Genomic DNA, 21,062 nt, shown 5'->3' with positions numbered 1-21,062 from the left:
ACCCCAAGGCTTGGCATGGAKACAGGAGTTTAGCGGTCTCATTAGTAGCAGGAGGAATTCCAATAGATAATTAGCTATGGAGATGAGAGAGCATCGGCAGTAAATGACACGAGAGAGAAAGAGGGGGAGGGAGGAAGAGAGAGAAGAAAGAAACAGGAAATACAGTGAGAGAGGAAGATGGGAGAATATACAGACAGAMAGAGAGCAAGAGACAAAGAATGAAGAAGTGAAGTGTCTTTAAAAATCCCCTTTCACTCCTCAGTGGCATACAGTACAAGTGTGTAAACTCAGTTGTGACTTCATGAACGTCCAGCCGTGTAGCTCATGATGTGACTCGGGAAAACTAAGGCGACTTCTGTTTGTAGAGGGTCCCACTAGGCATGTCTGGGCCCTGTCTCTTTCTCTAGGAGGAGGAAGAGGAGAGARGAGGTGGTAAGCAGAATCTCCCTGCCTCTCTTTTTAAACAGATGAGCTCTCTTTCAGTTTGGCCTTCCACATTTTGGGCGGAACAWCTTTCCCCAAACAGGTAAAGGTCCAAAAGAGACGGAGTGCGAAGGAGAGGAAAAGAGAAGGAAAACAGAAAACGGTACATTTTCTCCTGGTGGGCTCCTTTTTGGGACAAGTTGAATGAGATGACATCACACTGCGATTGCGTCACTCTTCGCCCCCAGTCACGTGGGTTTTCCTGCTCTCTAAAGAGTCCGTTCGGAGTTTGCAACTTTCCCAGTTGCCGGGTGTTACCAAACTTTGCCAGAGGTGTCAGTCGCTAGGCGTGGGTATGACGCTGATGTGGAGAAAGTTATCAGGGTGACTGAGGTGCTCGCTCAGCCACTGCAACGGGGTCTCCAGCAGGGGCTCAATCCCATGGATCACCACCTGGTAGTGCTTGGACTCGTCTGTATAAGGAGAGAGAGAAGGGAGACATGGAGGGAGAGGGATGGAGTATGAGCTTCAACTTAAAAATCCTTTTGACTGTGTGTCGGACTCCATATATTTATATTTCTACAAACAGAAATGCTAGGATTTTCTTTAAACAACACTAGTCATAGATTATAGTGTGGGAGTGTGTGTCTGTGTGCAAGCGATAGTTAAGTGAGTGTGTTTAAGTTGTCCCTCTCACCTCAGAATGACCGAAGCCTCTCGGCAAGCGACAGACAGATTAATCAATCACAGTGACCAGGCCTGACCCTGGGACTGACCACAAGTCACACAGCAAGACAAATGAGCCTCACTCACTCTGATGGCCCGACGAGGTGTGCACGTGTGTGTTTGTGTGTGTAAGTGTGAGTTAGTATGATCATCTGCATGCGTGAAAGATTGCCAGCAGGTAAACGTATCTGAATGGGTGTGAGTAAGTCTCAATGGGCATATGTTGTATGTGTGTACATTGATGTCTGTAAGTTACTGGTTTTACTCAAAGCAACAGTAGCCCCACCTACTTAGAGACACTGGGCCCCAGGTCACGACCTTTCACCCACTCATATCAGGGCACTGAGGGGAAGGGCGGGGTCAAAACAATAGAGGGGGCAGTAGCCAAGTCATGTAGGAGCTCAGTGTCTATATGACTACACACACATACACTGACCGCTTCTCCTTATACGGTACCAAAAGATGCATACTGTTGCATGTACACGTAATATCTGAACGACCGTTACAATCGTTAGAAATATCTGTCTGAGTGAAGAATCGAGGGTTAGTAAGAAGCTCCTCAGGCACACCCACCACCTGCAGACTGGTATACAGTATGGATATACAGTGCCGTGAAAAAGTATTTGCCCCCTTTCTGATTTTCTCTATTTTTGCATATTTTTGATACTGAATGTTAACAGATCTTCAACTAAAACCTAATATTAGATAAAGGGAACCTGAGAAAACAAATAACTTTATTTAATTAACAATACCCCTGTGTTGAAAAAGTAATTGCTCCCTTATACTCAATAATTGGTTGTGCCATATTTAGCTGCAATGACTGCAACCAAATAGTTCCTGTAGTTGTTGATCAGTCTCTCATCGCTGTGAAGGAATTTTTGCCCACTCTTGCATGTAGAACTGCTTTAACTCAGTGACATTTGTGGGGTTTCAAGCATGAACTGCTCGTTTCAAGTCCTGCCACAACATCTCAATTGGGATTATTAGGTCTGGATTTTGACTAGAACATTCCAAAACTTCAAATGAGTTGCTTTTTAGCCATTTTCATGTCGACTTGATTGTGTGTTTTGGATCATTGTCTTGCTGCATGACCCAGCTGCGCTTAAGCTCATAGACGGATGGCCTGACATTCTCCTGTAGAATTGTCTGATACAGAGCAAAATTCATGGTTCCTTCTATTAAGGCACGTCATCCAGGTCCTGAAGCAGCAAAGCATCCTCAAACCATCACACTACCACCACCATGCTTCACCGTTGGTATAAGGTTCTTACTGTGGAATGCAGTGTTCTACCTTTCACTAATCTGTCTATAGAACATTCTTCCAAGAGTCTTGATGATCATCCAGGCTCTTCCAGGTGCTTTTTGGCAGACTTGAGTCAACGTTTTGGATGAGATAGGTCCCATTATGATAGGGCAAAAACCAAACACTGCATTCCACAGTAAGAACCTCACACCAACAGTCAAGCATGGTGGTGGTAGTGTGATGGTTTGAGGATGCTTTGCTGCTTCAGGACCTGGATGACTTGCCTTCATTGAGGGAACCATGAATTCTGCTCTGTATCAGACAATTCTACAGGAGAATGTCAGGCCATCCGTCTAYGAGCTGAAGCTGAAGCGCAGCTGGGTCATGCAGAAAGACAGTGATCCAAAACACACAATCAAGTCTACATGAAAATGGTTAAAAAGCAACAAATTTGAAGATTTGGAATGTTCTAGTCAAAGTCCAGACCTAATCCCAATTGAGATGTTGTGGCAGGACTTGAAACGAGCACTTCATGCTTGAAAACCCCACAAATGTCACTGAGTTAAAGCAGTTCTGCATGCAACAGTGGGCCAAAATTCCTCCACAGCGATGAGAGAGACTGATCAACAACTACAGGAAGTATTTGGTTGCAGTCATTGCAGTTAAAGGTGGCACAACCAGTTATTGAGTGTCAGGGGGCAATTACTTTTCACACAGGGGAATTGGGTATTGCATAACTTTGTTAATTAAATTAATAAATGAAGTATACATTTTTTGTGTTATTTGTAAACTMATTTTCCCTTTGTCTAATATTAAGGCCTATTACAATGAAATAACTTGATCCCACTTTAAACCAACTACTGCTCTTGAGAAAATAAAACAATGCCTGCATTACCGATTGTGGCCTGTGTTCATGATGCCGTTCCAGCAATGTACATTTGAACATTTTAGTCATTTAGCAGATGCGCTCATCCAGAGCGACTTACAGGAGAAATTATGGTTAAGTGCCTTGCTCAAAGGCACATTGTCAGATTTTTCACCTAGTTGGCTCTAGGATTTCGAACCAGCGACCTTGCAGGGCCAACATTCTTAACCGCTGGGCTACCTTGCCGCCCTATGTACAGCCTATGATCACACATACGATCAATACACTCACAAGTACTAACATTCATACTGCAATAACACTTTCCCTCTCTCTTCCACATACTGTGCCCCTGGTGACAGTATYAGGAGCATGTGGGGGAGGAGGGGCGCTCCCCTGACACTCTCACTATGACACAAGGGAAATTCATCCCAAATATGCACAGCTTGAATATCTGCACACAGAATGTATGGTCTGGTAGGCCCTCTTATGGTTGTCATGTCTTTTCAGAGGGCGGAGACCAACGTGATTAATCTGTATTTCTCCTCTGAAACGTTGTGAAAGCGCTGTGTCATAGTGGAAGGATCTTGAGTCCTCTAGATAGAATTATATTGCGTATTTTCCATGGATCCTTCTATACTGTGTCCTGAAGGCGTGGAATATTTCCTAGGTTTTTCTGGAATGTGACATAATATTAGGGTTCTTAGGAAGACTGACTGTTGTTTTCACATCTGAATCACACTGTGCTGCTGTGAGCCATTAACATGGGATGCGTTCCAAATGGAACCCCACTACTTTTGACCAGGGTCYTATGGGCGCTTTTCACAAGTTGCGCACTATTTAGGGAATAGGGTGCCATTTGGGATGCATACATGGCTGTTATATATTACTATGGTGTTTTGGGATTGGGGCCAATACAGTTGCTTTTGATTAATGTTAATGGCATTAATCAAAACACATAACTTTATTGACCCCAATCCCAAAACACTATAGCAATGTATAACTCCATAGCAACTTATTTCCAAAGAGGAATATTGACCAACATAGTTTGAATAAAAATAAAAGATGACAAATTTGCACACACACTGCGGTTGAGTATTGCAGTGACTAACAGTCAAGACATGTTTTGTTACTTAAGTATAGCCGAGTCCAATTTAAGAAGGCCACAACCCCATTCTTCCCTGCAGTGAGGCCAGCCAAGACTAAACAGTTACACCAGAACTCAACCAACACACTGGCCGGCCAATAAATATGTGTGTGTATGTTAGGGGGAACTGACAGGTATAAATCTATCAATAAATCTCTCTAGACCTGAAAAACATATTTGTCTTGTGATGTCTCATAAGAGTAATTTCCTTCAGCAAGTTAGTTTGTTTTTTCATGAATATACTCAACTGCATTTAAAAGAAACAACAGGGAAATTGAGTTTGCAGGTATACAATAAACAGACCGTAAGGTATTGACTTGGAGACCTCTGTCTCATTTCTGCCTCCCCCTACTCAACACCTAGCAACACCTCACACACCCACCGTCCCTCATATCAAACCAACCACTGAAACCCAGAACACCCCCGCTCTCTGAACAGTGAGACGGCCCGTTTGATGAGAAGAGACTGGATTCGCTATTGATTCTGACTGTGGTGTTCTGTGTGGGCGGATYGGCCAATAGTTTCACTCCTTTGTTCTGTGGGCTGTACCATGAATGAGTAAAATCAATAAGAGTGGTGTGTAGGCGAGTATTGTTGGCGCGTGGGCTTGTCAGTCGGGGGGATTTCTGCATTCTCCACTTATTAGAAATATCACCACAAAACCTGTTTTTCTTTATAAGAAACATGTCACATCTGTAAAGGACATGACGGGGGAATTCTCGGAAGGCTTCGACCCGCCAAGGCAACTCTTTCTGAGGCTTGTTCAATTGAATTTGTCCTGCGCCATACATGGGGAGAAACGTGTTACTGTTCAGACATATCTCTCYTGTCTGTCTCTAACCCAGTCAAACCATGTCTAATACCTTGGTCAAAACAAAGCGTTCGCAGACTTCAAAGCTGACCAACCGACTGCTAATCAGAATAAGATGTTGATGTTCGATTTTCCTGCGTGGGTGGAAGAACGTCGGTCCGGTCCGGTAACAGTACGACTCATCTGAGTATCATGCTGCCATATGCTGGGAATCCCCAGTTAATATAACCCCTGGTTACATGTTTCGTTGGGTTAGTTCAGTTTGATGGGTTTCGGGGTGCTTGAAGGACCATCAAGGCTTCCAGACAAAACAGAGGGGAATGTTTAAAAATGTTGGTTTGATGTTAGAAACATCAGTCGAGTGCTGAGACGTCCTTATCCGATAGGTCCTCACAAGGAATCGGGTACCAAGAATACGTCTGTGAACAATGCCGCCATTAGGCTGCCTGAGTAACCCCCCAGTCCCTCTAATCCAAACACACAGCTATAATCCCCCGCTATCACACACCCATCTCCCCAGCGAGGAAGAGGGAAACACAACAAACGACGGGAGACAAAGCAGCACTTTCACCTTTATCAAGCCAAGCCACCACCATCCTCAGAGGAGAGCAGAGAAGGAATTGAGAAAAGAGAGAAATGRATAAAAGAGATTATATAAGTACAGGAAGGGGATGAAAAGAAAATATAGTGATTCTTGATAAAGCAAGAGAGAGTGGGAGAGAAGGAGCGAGAAAGAGAAAGACATGTGAGGGAGGCAGACAGAGAGCGAAAAAGATAAAGGCAGGCAGGCAGACAGAGCAGTAGTAATTGTAGTGGTGCATTACTCCATGCAGGTGATTCTCCTGCAGGTCCTCTGTCTCACAGCTCCATTGTCTGCTTATCTACTTCCTCTGCACAGCCCTCCAGACACTACCTGTTTAGGCTGCCTCGCTCTCCATCGCTCCCTCTTCTCTACATGTAGCGCCGCTCCTCATTCCACTATGTATTTTCTTCCCCTCCCCCTCACTTTTCACTCTTTCACATGAGGGCAACTATTTTCCCTCCTCGACCCTCTCCTGTGTTTTATCTCTAAAAGTCCTCTTTTACTGTGTAAATAAAATAGACCTACATGGCTGATGTCTTCTATTCTCTGGCTTCCTGTGAGATGCAGAGCACCCTTTGAAAGCACAGTGAGGAAGAAACAGGTCTGCTTTCTCTTGTGTGACTGTGTGTGTGTGTGTGTGTGTGTGTGTGTGTGTGTTTTTAGTGTGTGTGTGTGTGTGTGTGTGTGTGTGTGTGTGTGTGTGTGTGTGTGTGTGTGTGTGTGTGTAAGAAGTGTATGTAGTACAGGTGTAATTAGTGTTGTGCAATGTCTATGAGTAGGTAAGTACCGTCGTTGGATATGGCCACGGGGTACACCTCCTTCAGCAGATCCCCCAGCGTGTGTGTGTAGCCGTCGGGCGAGATGGGGCGAAACAACTTCTGGATGAACGGCCTGTCACTCATCGTCTACATGGAGAGTGGGGAGAGGAATCAGAGCATKACAAAAAAATTACATACAGTGCCTCCGGGAAGTATTCACACCCCTTGATTTCCCCCACATTTCATTATGTTACAGCCTGAATTTAAAATTGATTAAATTGAGATTTAATGATCTACATGCAATATCCCACAATGTCAAAGTGGAATTTTGTTTTTATAATTTTTAACAAATTAATCAAAAATTAAAAGCTGTAATGTCTTGAGTCAATAATTATTCAACCCCTTTGTTATGGCAAGCCTAAATACATTCAGGAGTAAAAATGTGCTTAAAAAGTCACATAATAAGTTGCATGGAATCACTGTGTGCAATAATAGTGTTAAACATGATTTTTAAATTGATTACCCCATCTCTGTACCCCACACATACAATTATCTGTAAGGTCCCTCAGTTGAGTAGTGAATTCAAGCACAGATTCAACCAGAAAGACCAGGGAGGTTTTCCAATGCCTTGCAAAGTAGGACACCTATTGGTAGATGGGTTCAAATAAAAAAAGGTGACACTGAATATCCTTTTGAGCCTGGCGAAGTTATTAATTAGGATTGGATGGTATATCAATACACCCAGTCACCACAAAGATAAAGGAGTCCTTCCCAACTCAGTTGCCGGAGAGGAAGGAAACCGCTCAGGGATTTCAGCATGAGGCCAATTGTGACTTTAAAACAGTTACAGAGTTTAATGGCTGTGATAGGAGAAAACTGAGGATGGATCAACAACATTRTAGTTACTCCACAATACTAACCTAAATGACAGAGTSAAAAGAAGGAAGCCTGTACAGAAAAAAAAWAWTCCAAAACATGCATCCTGTTTGCAATAAGTTACTTAATTAATTACTCAAGTACTTTTATGCAATAGCTTGACAAAGCCACACAATAGCCCTAATGCAAGAACATAAAATGAAGTGCTTATTCTAGGCTACAAGTCATGACTCGATTATTTCTGGCGCAGACCCAAGCCCTCGGGAACTGCGCCCCAAATGAATATGCCATTAAATAAGCCAAAGTCTCTGACGATTCAATCACAGGCYACTCCAGTGATAAAAGTTAGGTGCAATACAGGGGAGGCTGGTGAGGTGAAATCRGAGGATGAGCTCATTGTAATGGCTTATAGGTCGTTATCAATAAAACGTCACAATMYGTTCAATTTGGCTGCTGGGGGGCAAGGAAACCCACAGCTTCGCTAAAACCATTGACAACTATGTGCTGTTTTCAAGAGATTGTTAAATGTTATAACTATTTGGTTTTAATATCATCACCTCTTGAAGAACATAGAGCTACAAATTGTTCCATGCAAAACAATTGTGCACATTTAGCTCCATCATCAGAGTTACACAGCAAGTAACTGCATGCTTTTCGTGATCAGYAAACATCTATTGATCGTGTCATTTCAGATATGTGAGGGTAGCCTYATGATATCTCTCAATATTGTCTGCCATTAATTGGACATTKGAGTGATATAAAGTGAACTATACCTGACAAGTGTAAGTGGCTTAGGTTAATTTTCCCATCCTTTGCGGCTCTGACTGTCAAACAACAGAAGGGTGCATTTGCCGATGTACTGTTAGCTGATAATGTTWACTTTGCAAGCTACCAGTAAAAACTTTGTCCASTTGGCTAAACATATAGTGATAAGTAAACCTAATGTAGTTTTCCTCTCCAACTGCAGCGTAGACCTATCTAGTGAAGTTAGCTGACATTATCCCCTTTTTAACATTGTTTTTAATTGTTTAATTATGATTGTTGCTGACAGACATGACAGGCACTGAGGTAAAAAAAKATATAAAAATATAATTGGCTAGCTAGCTAATAACAGATTACGTCAATATGGCTAGTTAACAAGCTAACTTTCAGTAGATAAACTAAATGGCTATATTTGCTTGCCATCTATAGTAGTGATGACAGTAGTCCGACTGACGACTTTACCAGCACGAGGRCTTGCCGATGTCAAGCTCTTTCCAAAAGCCYAATCTCTGATGATGCAAWCTAAATGACACGTTGTTTSCTTAGCTAGCTAGTGCCATTTCAAATGGATAGGCTACCCTCACACATCTGAAATGACATGATCAATTGATGTTTAGTGATCATGAAAAACACGTTACTTGCTGTTTAACTCTGACGATAGAGCTAAATGTGCGCAATTGTTTTGTATGGAATAATCTAAAATGTCTAGTTCTGACTATTCTTTTCTAGAGGTGATGATATTACAACTAAAAATGTATAACGTTTAACAATCCCTTGAAAATGGCATGCAGTTGTCAATGGTTTTAGTGGAACCAAATCAAACGCTCTGCACCGTTTAATTGATAAMGACATATTGAAGACAAGAGTCCACCTACAGACACATCTAGTAAAATATTAAAAGTGGTGCTTSCTACCCAATCTCTGATCTGAGGGCACATGAGAAAGGTGCCGCTCGCTGGATATGGTCCAGAAGATCAGGTGTTCATACACGGACACCGGCGATCGGGTTGGCTATCAGTTCTGGGAAACCAGTTTGTCTATCAGTTCAGGGAAACCAGGGGCCTCCGAGGTGACAAACGGCGAGTCTGACACACAATAGCAACTAATCATGGGAGCTGTGAAAAGGAAACCAGCAACGGGAGGGTTCGGGTAACGGAGCTGTAACTAACACCGCCGGGCGCATGGTCGGGAAGGTGGCTCCAAAGGCGCGAAACTGGCTCTCGGGTTACCAGAAAGAGTGACTCACTGACAGGAATCGCAGAGTTTGTGCGGGATTATGCCGGGAGCTGGAGTGGAGAGAGTGCGATAAGTGACAGCTACTTCGTTGCATTTTTAAAAACCGCCATGAATAATTGACCCGGGTACCATACAAAGAGGGGGCCATTGATCCTGGAGAGAGGCGCGATACTCTTGGACGGTGACACTTTCTTTTCAGTTCGTGTGACACCAGAGCTAGCAGAGTACCACCTGGCGACACCCAAGAGCGATGCGTCATTAACTCTCCAATGATGAGAGGTCAGGTGAAAAGAGACTCGCTCTCCCTGACTGAAGCAAGCAAGGGAACTCAACCCATAGCCTAATTGCCGGTGTGGATTCAATTCGACTAATTGACAGTAAACTGGTGGCTGAGGTGCACAAACGTCAATCAATATAATTATTATTATTATTGGCCCGTGACATGAACGGGAAAAAGCGGTGAGGGAGTAGTGCCCTTCTCAAATGGAACAGTGATCTRCACCGCTCGGTCATGTTGTCAACWMKGCAGCATGGTGCATCGTCTAGAAACATATMTCTCTTTTTCATCAAATATATGTTTGAATTTTCAAACTAGATTTCGTTTTGAAGGCAGTTACTCCACGTGCTTAATTTAATCTAGTCTTGGCTACGTCACTTTTGTTTTGAGCCTACTTCACCGTGGGCTTTGAACGGGGCACCTGGCTCACCTCGCGGGAGCCAGCCCGGTCCAAAATGAATGCTATTCACTTTTCACCCGGTGCAAACTCCTCTYACTGGAGTAACCCGGCCCAGATAATCAAACCCCCTCACTGGGTGAGTCAGTTGGAGAGAAAGCACTGGCACTTTTCTCACTGAGCCCAAGACCTTYCACTGGGTAAATAAAAATTCCAAGTAGATTTTTTGGACCTCTCATTTTCCTCAACCACTGAGGCACCATGTAATGTACAGTATACATGTAGGCTACCTCTCGTGGAATTGGATGCCCTTACGTTAATGACTTTTTGCAAATCCAATCAGTTTTCCACGTTGATTCAACGTCATCACATTGATCTTTTGGGTTAAAATGACGTGGAAACAACGTTGATTCAACCAGTTTTTGCCCAGTGGGATTTTCATTTTACGCCAGATTTAGTGGCTTTGGCAYTTTGTAACACACGCACGCACACGCAAAGACACAGATAAATCCATCCCTTCGAAATCTCTTCCCTTTTCAAAAAGGAGCACAGTCTAGCGGAAGTGAGTGCTTTGTTATTTAGAGTCAATGTTGTCATTAATTCTGTCTGCATCAAAGTAGCACATGTTATTTACACTAAAGCCCGCAATTTGTCRTCAGAGTGGGGCCTGCAGGTTGAAATATAGTCATCAATGATGACTACCGCATCCGGATGCGGATAGCTTTGTCCGCCGATGGTTYAGTTAACTTTGRAGTACACAATGCRTCTGTGGTTTTACAACCACTGTTTTATTATTGTGTTGGAACGTTTTATTATAGGCAAAATAAAAAACGCTTTGTTGAAGTGTGAAATKAGTTACATATGTACCTAGTTTTGGGACAACATCGGGAGTCTGTGTATTGTCYAACCAATACAGAGACTCCCAATGTTGTGTCCCAAAGCTAATTTGTACCAAGGGTTTGTTTAATTYTGCATGTATTTGTTTATGATAGCCATATATCCACGTGAAGGAATTGGCCACAATATTATAATTGAAGACTAGGCATTACATCACATTTTCCTGGAAGTGGCAAAAAATATTCATCATCTCATTTTGTGGTAACATTTTGTTTCCTTTACTAACTAAAAGTCAATATAGGCCAAGACGTTTTATAATGTTTTAGTCAACACTTGAATGATATATTTTATTGTTCTGTTTGGTAGTCTTTAATTTTGAATAGATTTATGATTGTAACATTCCAGTGAAAACATTGATGAGAGATTTTATGKGCATAAAGGCTGACATCTGTTATAACACAGCAGCAAAGCCCTGACAACCTACTCTGATTCCCCTGGAGAAATTTCCACATCAATCTATATTCAGCAATATATCACTAGAACCCCTTCACAACTGCCTCGTCCAAACATGCCTTCATTTGTTTATTCTTGTTGAGAAGAGATGGCTTCAAATACTATGGAATAAGGTAGGCAAAGCTATATACCAGTCGAGCTGATCCGAGGGCTTATTGAACGCAGTCTTGGGTAAAATCATGCCTGTTACAGGCGCACCGTATCCCCACGCAGTTTTCCTACACTATGGGATACACACGGCCTAATGTTTTCCAGACCTTCAGGGCGAGACACTGGTGCTTATTCATCTTTTTGAGGGAATTTCATTTGAGTCATGGATGGCGGGATCCCCTTTAGGAATTCACCTGTGCCCGCGTGCATCCCACTGTTTGGGCACACTTCATTTGAGTTGCCCACATCCAACTATAAACTTGTCAAACGAATTGCTCGCCAAGCACAGYCAGAAAAAACATTAGGCTAACACATTTGGAGTTTAATGGGTGGGTGATCTCTGGGAAAATATGAGGGTTTTTTGATTTATCTGCCGTTATCAAAAGAGTTTAACAAAATACAATTTTGGGGGGGAAAAGTTATWCGCTGAATATCTCCAGGAAATATTTTGCAACTGAGCACTTCTGTAGGGTTCTTTCTGTCACTGGATCACAATAAATTACAAGCTTACTAACAAATTAAAAGTTGCTCAACAGCAGCCCACTTTAAGCCATAGGACTTGGGCGGTATCCTATTCATGAAGAGCCTTACAAGTCCGTCATACAGCACCATCTACGGGACAGTTCAGGTACTAGACAATTAATTCATGATTGTGTTGATAAGCAGTTTGTGCAGCACATTTMAGTTTTTTTGTGTTTTTTGTGTACTATGTATTTTGTTTAAWTCTTACTCTGATTTTCATATTCACTTAATGCTTTCTCATATTCCTAAAAGCACTATCATGTTCTATCTGCTTATCAGATGATAAAAGAGTATTCTTTCATTACTATGCATTGCCGTATTTGCGATCTGCCGTATTCTTTTGATTGCATCGATTACATCATCTATTAACAGTACCAGTGATGCCACACTGCAGGTCCCACTGGCTGTGATGTCGACAAGGCATGCATTAGCCCATTTACCAGGTATATCCTGAAGGGGATGTAGCGAAAGCCTCCCTCCTCTGTGGGGTATTCCATCAGCTTACGGTTCATGGCCCAGAACTGGTCAAACTTATCTGAGGAACACAACACAACTACATTTACATACAAACTGTCCCCATCTCCTTTTATGTTTTTAAACCAGCTCTACAAGGCTTCTGAAACTCTGTTAACCTGTCTTGGTTTCTAACTCCCCTCCCCTCTATCTCACTTTCACACAATTTTAGCTTTTGAAATATTTCATATCTGTTTTCTCTTCTGGGTGGAGTTGTAACTGTCTCTTTCTCTCTCTGTTTTGGTTATGGAAGCCACCCAAAATAGTATATTTTGGTAAGTGAGAAGAGAAAAAACTTTGCAGCTGAGGCAAAGACAATGTTCAGAGAGTGTGGGTGGCGTGGTTTTGACTGGTTGGCTTGGGGGTGTGTAAGTTGTTGAGTAGAGGGGAAAAATAAGGGTACCGAGTCCCAAAGTCAATACTTACGTGTGTGTGTGTGTGTGTGTGTGTGGCCTCACCGTTCTGCAGGCCCATCCACAGCTGCTTGTGGTCTTTCTTCTGCATGTCGTTGATGACCTGGCTCTTGTGTTTGAGTGCATCCGCCTCCTTGATGCTGGACATGAAGTGGGCCTCGATCACAGAGTTAGAGGGGCAGTGGAGCAGGTCACGCTCTGGGAAATTCTACCTCAGAGAAACCACACAGGCAGGACTGCTTTTGAATTAAGAGGTTGACTGATTAAATCGTATGGTCGATTAATTAGGGCCGATTTCATAAAAATCGGTAAATCCAGCATTTTTGGACCGCCGATTATGGCCGTTAACATTGCACTCCACGAGAGACTGCGTTGCAGGCTGACACCTGTTACGTGAGTGCAGCAAGGAGCCAAGGTAAGTTGTAGCTAGCATAAAACTTATCTTTAAAAAACAATCAATCTTAACATAATCACTAGTTAATTACACATGGTTGATGATATTACTAGTTTAACTAGCTTGTCCTGCGTTGCAAATAATCAATGCAGTGCCTGTTAATTTATCATTGAATCACAGCCTACTTCGCCAAACGGGTGATTTAACAAGCGCATTCGCGAAAAAAGCACTGTCGTTGCACCAATGTACCTAACCATAAACATCAATGCCTTTCTTAAAATCAATACACAAGTATATTTTTTAAAACCCGCATATTTAGTTAAAAAAATTAATGTTAGCAGGCAATATTAACTATTGAAATTGTGTCAATTCTCTTGCGTTCTTTGCAAGCAGTGTCAGGGTATATGCAGCAGTTTGGGCCGCTGGCCATTGCGAACTGTGTGAAGACCATTTCTTCCTAACAAAGACCCGTAAATAATTTGCCAGAATTTTACATAATTAGACATATAACATTGAAGGTTGTGCAATGTAACAGCAATATTTAGACTTATGGATGCCACCCGTTAGATAAAAATAGGAACGGTTCCGTTCTGATAGTTTCCGGATTTGACCATATTAATGACCTAAGGTTCGTATTTCTGTGTGTTTATTATATTATAATTAAGTCTATGATTTGATATTTGATAGAAGCAGTCTGACTGAGCGGTGGTAGCAGGCTCGTAAGCATTCGTAAGCATTCATTCAAACAGAGACTTTCCTGCGTTTGCCAGCAGTTCTTCGCAATGCTGAAGCATAGCGCTGTTTATGACGTTCAAGCCTATCAAATCCCGAGATTAGGCTGGCAAAACTATAGTGCCTATAAGAACATCCAATAGCATCAAGGTATATAAAAACAAATGGTATAGAGAGAAATAGTCCTATATTCCTATGATAACTACAACCTAAAACTTCTAACTGGGAATATTGAAAACTCATGTTAAAAGGAACCACCAGCTTTCATATGTTCTCATGTTCTGAGCAAGAAACTTAAACGTTAGCTTTTTTACATGGCACATATTGCACTTTTACTTTCTTCTCCAACACTGTGTTTTTGCATTATTTAAACCAAATTTAACATGTTTCATTATTATTTGAGACGAAATAGTATTTTTTAAATGTGTTATATAAGTTAAAATAAAAAAGTGTTCATTCAGTATTGTTGTAATTATCATTATACACACACAACAATATATATATATATATATAATATTATATATATATATATATATATATATATAATATATATATATATAATATATAAATATATATATATATAATATATGATATTTTTAAAAAACGGGCGATTAATCGGTATCAGCTTTTTTTTGGTAATCCAATAATCGGTATCATCAATTGAAAAATCACAATCGGTCGACCTATAGATTTTTAGCAGTTGTATACCAGGGGTTGGAACCGGTTCAGGGAAAAAACCGAAAAACCGGAAAATAACATTTCATTTCAAAGAACAAAAGTGATCTATACTGTTTCGGAACAGACACATAACTTTTAAAGCATGGGAACACGGATTAATAACGTAATTATTATAAGTTCCAGGCATTTTTTTCTAGTCCCACTACAAAACACAACAAAGCCCTCACTCTGTCACTCAGAAACATATTCCAGTGTCTACCTGGAAGCTGAAAATCTTTGCCTGTGCGTGTTTAGGCTACCTGCCCCTCCCCCTCTGAAGCATAGGCGACTAACTGTACTGACGTTACAAGCTTGCTTCAGAAGATAGGGAGAGAGATTTTTAATTAGCAAGAGAAAAATGTGTAAACTTTTTCAATGCTAGTTAAGGGTACTATAGGCCTAATTATCATGTTTCACATTGGATTTATTAACTACAAAAAGGTAAGACATGTTTTAAATTCTGGTGCCGCTCTGCACACACAAGCTTGTTAACTTGCCATCTCAAGCTTGTTAGATAGCTAGCTCAAAGGACATTCAAAGTTCCTCCATAGAAGACGCTCCTCCTAGGTATAATTCTGTGAACCTAATTCATATAATGCATGTCATAACAAGATGCCCAGCGCTTCACGCCKCCTCCTCAACCGTCTCTCGCTCTCTCCACACCCTCAAAATGGTTGTCACATCTTGCGCCATAGGCTACACTCGTCTGTCCATCATGCATGTAAACAACTAGCTTATCATGCATGTAAACAACTACCTTGTCGCACTGATTGGTGAAGTAATTTAATGAGCAAAATGTTTTAAAAATATATATGTTTCACAGGTTAAAAAAAGGAACAGAAAGGAACTAAATAAACCTGTACTTTTTTTTGGTTTGAACCGGTTAAGAACTTTATTTTTCAGGTCGGAACAGTGGAAAGAAACGGGGGGGAAAAGTGGTTATATTCAGAACGAAACAATTGGAAAATTATTTTGGTTCCAACCCCTGCTATATACAGGCCAGCATCTGGAGGATTCTACATTTGGAGCAGCAAATATACTTGCTGCTCCAAATGTACTGTGTTAACTTGCTGAAAAACAAATTCTGTGTTGTACCTTAAAGTGCACAGTGATGCTCCAGGGCAGGGCAGTGTTGGAGGCATGCAGGTCAAACAGTAATCCAATTGGATAGTGCCTGCAATGAATAAACACAGCCACATCAGTTGAGAAAACATGTCACCAGAGCTTCATTCTTGTCCAACTCTGAATCATAATGAGTTATCCTCTCCTTCACCTTGGGCTGGATCTTAGGTAACCGATTAATACGTTTTAGAGAAAATAATTTAAATCAACCTCTTATTTACCCAAAGGTCTGAGTTAAATGTRTATGTCACTTTAAGATTAGGACTCATGTCCAACCAAATGTCCAACACTTGTTTTGGGCTGCCACCTGGTGCCTGAAATGTAAGACTGCAGATAATTGGTATGTAGTCTCCTCATTGATGATGATAGGAGGCGAGTTGATATGCTTAATTCTGATCTCTAAACTATTTACTTTACTCTACTGCTGTGCTAGGACACTTGTTTCTATGGAGGGGCACAGGGAATTCTAACCATTATATTCACTAGTAGTTGTTAAAACAAGTGAATAATTGACAACACACATAGTGCTCGCAGTCSTAATTTAAAGCTCACCCACCATTTGAGTGAGGTTCCCTCGAAATCAAACCACATCTCCTCTACGTCCTCKGSCTTCATGACCTTCAGGAAGTGCTTTTTCACCTTGTCTGTGACCAGAGTCAGGTAGCTCACCCTTGGCAAGAGGAGCTGAGGAGAGAACAGCAGAGGKGGAGAAGTGAGGGGCTCAATCTAGGTTCCCGCAAGAGTTAACTAGATCTATGTCCATTGCACATGAGGTTGGTCACACCTTAATTGGGGAGAACAGGCTCATGGAATGGCTGGAGAGGAATGGTATCAAATACATGGTTTCCAAGTGTTTGAAGCCATTCTATTTGCTCCGTTACAGCCATTATTATGAGCCATCCTCCCCTCAGCAGCCTCCACTGGCATTGTCCGGCAAAGCAACATCAGTTTAAACTTTTTTATATATATAGTACTAGTCTGCATAATGYCACACTTACATAGAAGGGTTCGGCCTCTCTCTCTGTGATCTCATCCTGGTAAAGTGTGAAGCAGGTCGGAATCCGACCAAACCAAACATCTCGCAGCACGTCCTTGTCATCTGCCATCCTCCCGTCGCACCCAGTGGCACATAAAGGAAGTACTCTCTAGCTACAAACTACCTGTCATCAACAGATTAAAGGGTCAATCTTGGATTGGTACATTCATTTTGGGACTTTTAAATTAATGTTATATACCCATTGATTTTTGAAGAGTTTAATTGATCAATTCCTCATGAGTTTAATTGTTAACTGTCGTAACCCACCAGAACCAAAAATATGAGCGTGTTTTACTTGTTTTTTTGTAAACTAACCCTGCATAACCTCACAACATAACATGGCTAAAACTATAATTATCTGTCTATGAGTGACAGTGACCGTCTATGAGTGACCGTTGTTTGAACTCCAGATTTTGCACCAATGACAGTCTGTCTCATATGAGAGAGTACACCAGAATGGTAACATTCGAAAGCTCTCTACGGAACGTGTCAATCAAGCTCTCTTTGGAACCAGTCAATCACAGCTCTGCAAAGAGTTCGAATCTTACCACATTTTGTGAACACACAACTTCAACTAGCCAGCGTTAGGCTAGTGGAGAAATACAACGTGCTAGTTAGCTAACGTGTTAGCTAGACACTGTAACTATCTAGCCACGACTTCACTRRTGGTGAGGAATAAGATTACATTTAACATAGCTAATTAAGCAATGGTGTATTTGTTACTTTGCAACGACTTACATGTAAATTATTCTGTATTGACTTGCTAGCTAGCCAACTAGCTAGATAGCTGCGTATGCTACCTAGCCTCACTGGCACCGGCAGGAATAGTAGCGAGGCTGTGGGCACATTTGAAAGTTTGCCCTAAACAAGTGGTAGGACAAGGAGCAGATCATTACTAAAAKTTGAGACAAATGATGAACAACATCTTACTTTTCTAGAGCGGTTGTAACCAGCTGCGATTAAGGAAGAGGGCCGTGGTGGTGTTGTCATTCGCCTGTCAAGGGAAAAAAGCAAGGAAATCCCCCTTTTCCCCGACGAGGTGTAACCTGCAGTATAGAGTGGCATCCAGCGTTCATTGTAGTGTATTACAATAATCATGTCGAAATGGTTCTATTCAGTGCAAAGATGACCTATAAAGTTGTTGGTTAGTGACGACAATTTTGATTCGCCTAGTAATCGATAAGTAATTTTGTAGTTATTGGTAGTTTCATTTACAGCTTGCAAACCACTGAAGTTTTCTTTAAGGACAACAAATATGGCGCCTTTCACGGTCCGTAGATTTTTGCTATGACGCAATAATTGTGCGTCGTCGCCTGTTGGACGTCAGTACAACGATCAAAATCCATTTGTTGTGCTCCCTGAATCAAGAATGGATAGGAAATTTGAAGTTGATAACCTCGAAACGCGTCTTGAGACGCTGGAAAGTCGTATATACGGTGAAAAAAGGAACAAGGGAGGGAAACCCGTGAAGGTTTGAMAATAATATTTTATATTAAAAATGCAGAATAGCGATTCAACTGGCTGCTAGCTTTGGCTAGCTAGTTAGCGAACGCCCTTTTTGCACACTGACTGTCTTTATACAATCAATGCTTAGAAATCAATATTATGGAAAATGTGTGAAGAACAGCTATGCCAGGGCATTCCGACTAAGTTAGCTACAATCCAATATTTTAATGTCGAGTGAGTAATTGCTAACTAGATAGCTACATAACTCAATGCCAGCACGGCAATAACACGGTTTATTTTCACAAGTTTTGCTTTTTAGTTTATCATATAATGCACTCTGTTCCTTAGTGCGCGGATTCCCTCTCCAGAATTCAGGCCGCCCTTGCAAACACTGCAAATAAGAGGGAACGAGTGAAGATTCTACACAAAAAGAGTGAGTGACATCTTAGACAACACAACTGTGTGACTTGGATGGGACACATTATTACCAGGACAATCACAAAGGAAGGTCAATTGTGATTATATTTCCCACATAGTATATATTCTATAACCTTTGTTCTTTGTACAGTTGAGGATCTGCTGAAGTATCTGGACCCTCAGTTCACTGACCACATCACTGTTCCTGATGCCATGAAGCTGGAATTCATCCTTGCTGGTAAGAGTTTTTCATTTAAAATATGTGAGTAAATRTTGCCAAATTTGGTCCTGCATCATGGTGATTGAGTAGGCCTCCGACGTATGGATATGTGCCTCCAGTCTCAAACTCATGCACTTGTTTCTCCCCACAGAGGAAGACTTCCTCCTTTCCCAGGCCACCCTTCTGGAGCAGGTCAGCAACCTCCAGCCACTATTGGACAGCAACTACATCAGAGGTCAGTGCGAGGGAATTTAAGTACCATTACAATATGGTCTGTGAAGTGATGATGGGTTAAATAGTGTTTGTTATGTTGAATGCAACTTATTGTAAAGTTCTTATTCACAGATGTGCCAGAGCATGCCACTAAGCTACAGCGTTTGTCTCAGATTCACATCAAAGAGCAGGTATGAATCCCCCCCCCCTCTTTTCTTGATTTTGTCTTTCCTCACAAGAGACGCTAGATTGACTTTTGTGAATTACGGTATCTTATGGACACCATTCTTGTCATTTTCCCAAAGGACCAAACTGAGGCCCAGTCCCTAGAGGTGAAGAAGCTGTTTGAGGAGTATAACAAAATGGTACCTTTCCTTCATTATAATAGCAAATAATAGGATTATTTAAGTGAATAAATAACACTGATCAAGCCAGGGGAAAATGTATCTGAGGTTAGCTAGTGAAACTGTGTCGAGTACATTGGCTGTCTAGTCTCCTGACCTCCTCGGTCAGATGACTAAGCGTGAGTGGTTGCTAAAAGTAATTACCTAGATTGTGTTTTCTGTCAAGTCATGTTGAACTCTGAGAAATGTCTAGTCTGTGCTAATGGAATGAACTGCCCGGCCCACCAAATTATCTTTGAACCTTGACCTCTGTGGYAGATGTTCCTGCTGTCCAAGCAGTTCACCCAGTGGGATGAGAGCCTGCGGAAAGTGGAGGAGGCAAAGGGAATCCGTCAAGTGGAGTAGCGATTATGTCCAGTGATGACTGTTATGACAATGTCACGGCATGATGTCAYCCGTGTGTCAAGTGTCCGATATGCACCTTAATGTAACTTGCTGGATATTATTGTTATTTATTTACAGCTACATCTAGAGACATTTGCATAGCTTTAAAAATATATATATATCCTCTTTGTACATTTATTCAACATAGAATGTACCCATGCATTCCAACTCTRCAACACTGCTCTAGGCAGTCACAAGACACTGCTTTTTTTCTGGGTCGCTTGACAGTAGAAGAGCATAGAGAAGAATTTGCACACTAACTTAATTCTTCTTCCACAAAGTCTTGGTTTTAAATGGTTTTATATCAGACAGCACGACCACAAATGTAAAGTAATTGCAATAAAATCCATACTATTCAACCTGAACTATTTGGTTTATTTCTGTTTGTGCAAGACTTTGTTCAATATATTGTTATAAAAGAACTAATGTCCGAAACTTAAACTGTGCCTGAGAGTATTTTTCTGATGTTTGCATTTAATTACAGGTATTTCAAAAACCATATCTATGACTAAGAAGAGAAGACGTTTTACAATCGGAGATACAATTGATCGATTGTAAAACGTCTTTTTAGTCAAGGTAGGTTTCCATCCAATTTGCGACAGATTTTAATGCGAACTTCTAAAATCTGCATTAAATAGTATGCGCATTTTCCCACCAGAGATGTGTTTCCATGAAAAGTATTTATTGCGGATAAAAGCCTGTGCGTAATCACGTAGTGGACATAAATTACGTTTATTGTAAAATGTCCATGTACCGAATGAAAAATACAAGTTCACTGGGTTTCCATTTTCAATTCTATTGGTGGTTTTGTCAGAAACTGTTGCGTTATATAGCAAATGTGCCCACTGGGCTTGGCACGTGCGCTTTAGCCAACTGCTCAACAGCTGCGTTTAGGCTACCTACATTATGAGATTATTATGTCACCAGA

General features: G+C 41.4%; 2 protein-coding genes across 4 annotated transcripts; one reads left to right on the top strand and one right to left on the bottom strand.

Moving 5' to 3' along the window:
* Positions 1-450: 450 nt before the first annotated feature.
* Positions 451-18,064, bottom strand: LOC111958898 (autophagy protein 5). 3 transcript variants are annotated; one of them, XM_023980226.2, is made up of 8 exons: positions 17,981-18,064; positions 17,013-17,174; positions 16,571-16,698; positions 15,988-16,066; positions 13,095-13,257; positions 12,564-12,658; positions 6,583-6,700; positions 451-896 (listed from the first exon to the last, which is right to left on the bottom strand). In XM_023980226.2, the coding sequence occupies exons 2-8, from the start codon at positions 17,118-17,120 to the stop codon at positions 760-762; spliced, it is 828 nt and encodes a 275-aa protein (XP_023835994.1). In that variant the 5' UTR covers positions 17,121-17,174; positions 17,981-18,064; the 3' UTR covers positions 451-759. The 3 variants fall into 3 exon arrangements, with proteins under 3 accessions (XP_023835994.1, XP_023835995.1, XP_023835996.1); XM_023980227.2 differs by lacking the exon at positions 17,981-18,064 and adding an exon at positions 17,789-17,886; XM_023980228.2 differs by lacking the exon at positions 17,981-18,064 and adding an exon at positions 17,789-17,860 and having other exon boundaries at positions 17,013-17,170.
* On the top strand, positions 17,876-20,499 carry LOC111958899 (dynactin subunit 3). The gene is made up of 7 exons (XM_023980230.2): positions 17,876-18,521; positions 18,845-18,929; positions 19,065-19,151; positions 19,285-19,368; positions 19,479-19,537; positions 19,652-19,711; positions 20,009-20,499. Exons 1-7 carry the CDS (start codon positions 18,420-18,422, stop codon positions 20,093-20,095), a joined length of 564 nt encoding a protein of 187 aa, XP_023835998.1. The 5' UTR covers positions 17,876-18,419; the 3' UTR covers positions 20,096-20,499.
* The last annotated feature ends 563 nt before the right edge of the window (positions 20,500-21,062 follow it).

This window comes from Salvelinus sp. IW2-2015, linkage group LG35 (assembly GCF_002910315.2).
Source record: "Salvelinus sp. IW2-2015 linkage group LG35, ASM291031v2, whole genome shotgun sequence".
NCBI classification, from domain to species: Eukaryota; Metazoa; Chordata; class Actinopteri; order Salmoniformes; family Salmonidae; genus Salvelinus; species Salvelinus sp. IW2-2015.
This window is presented reverse-complemented; position numbering and strand designations above follow the sequence as displayed.

Excerpts from the sequence above, each read along its gene's own strand:
- LOC111958899 (XM_023980230.2), top strand. The coding sequence starts at position 18,420 with ATGGATAGGAAATTTGAAGTTGATAACCTCGAAACGCGTCTTGAGACG. Across the intron at positions 18,930-19,064 it reads GAAGATTCTACACAAAAAGA|TTGAGGATCTGCTGAAGTAT; the intron begins GTGAGTGACATC and ends TTCTTTGTACAG. Across the intron at positions 19,538-19,651 it reads AGATTCACATCAAAGAGCAG|GACCAAACTGAGGCCCAGTC; the intron begins GTATGAATCCCC and ends ATTTTCCCAAAG.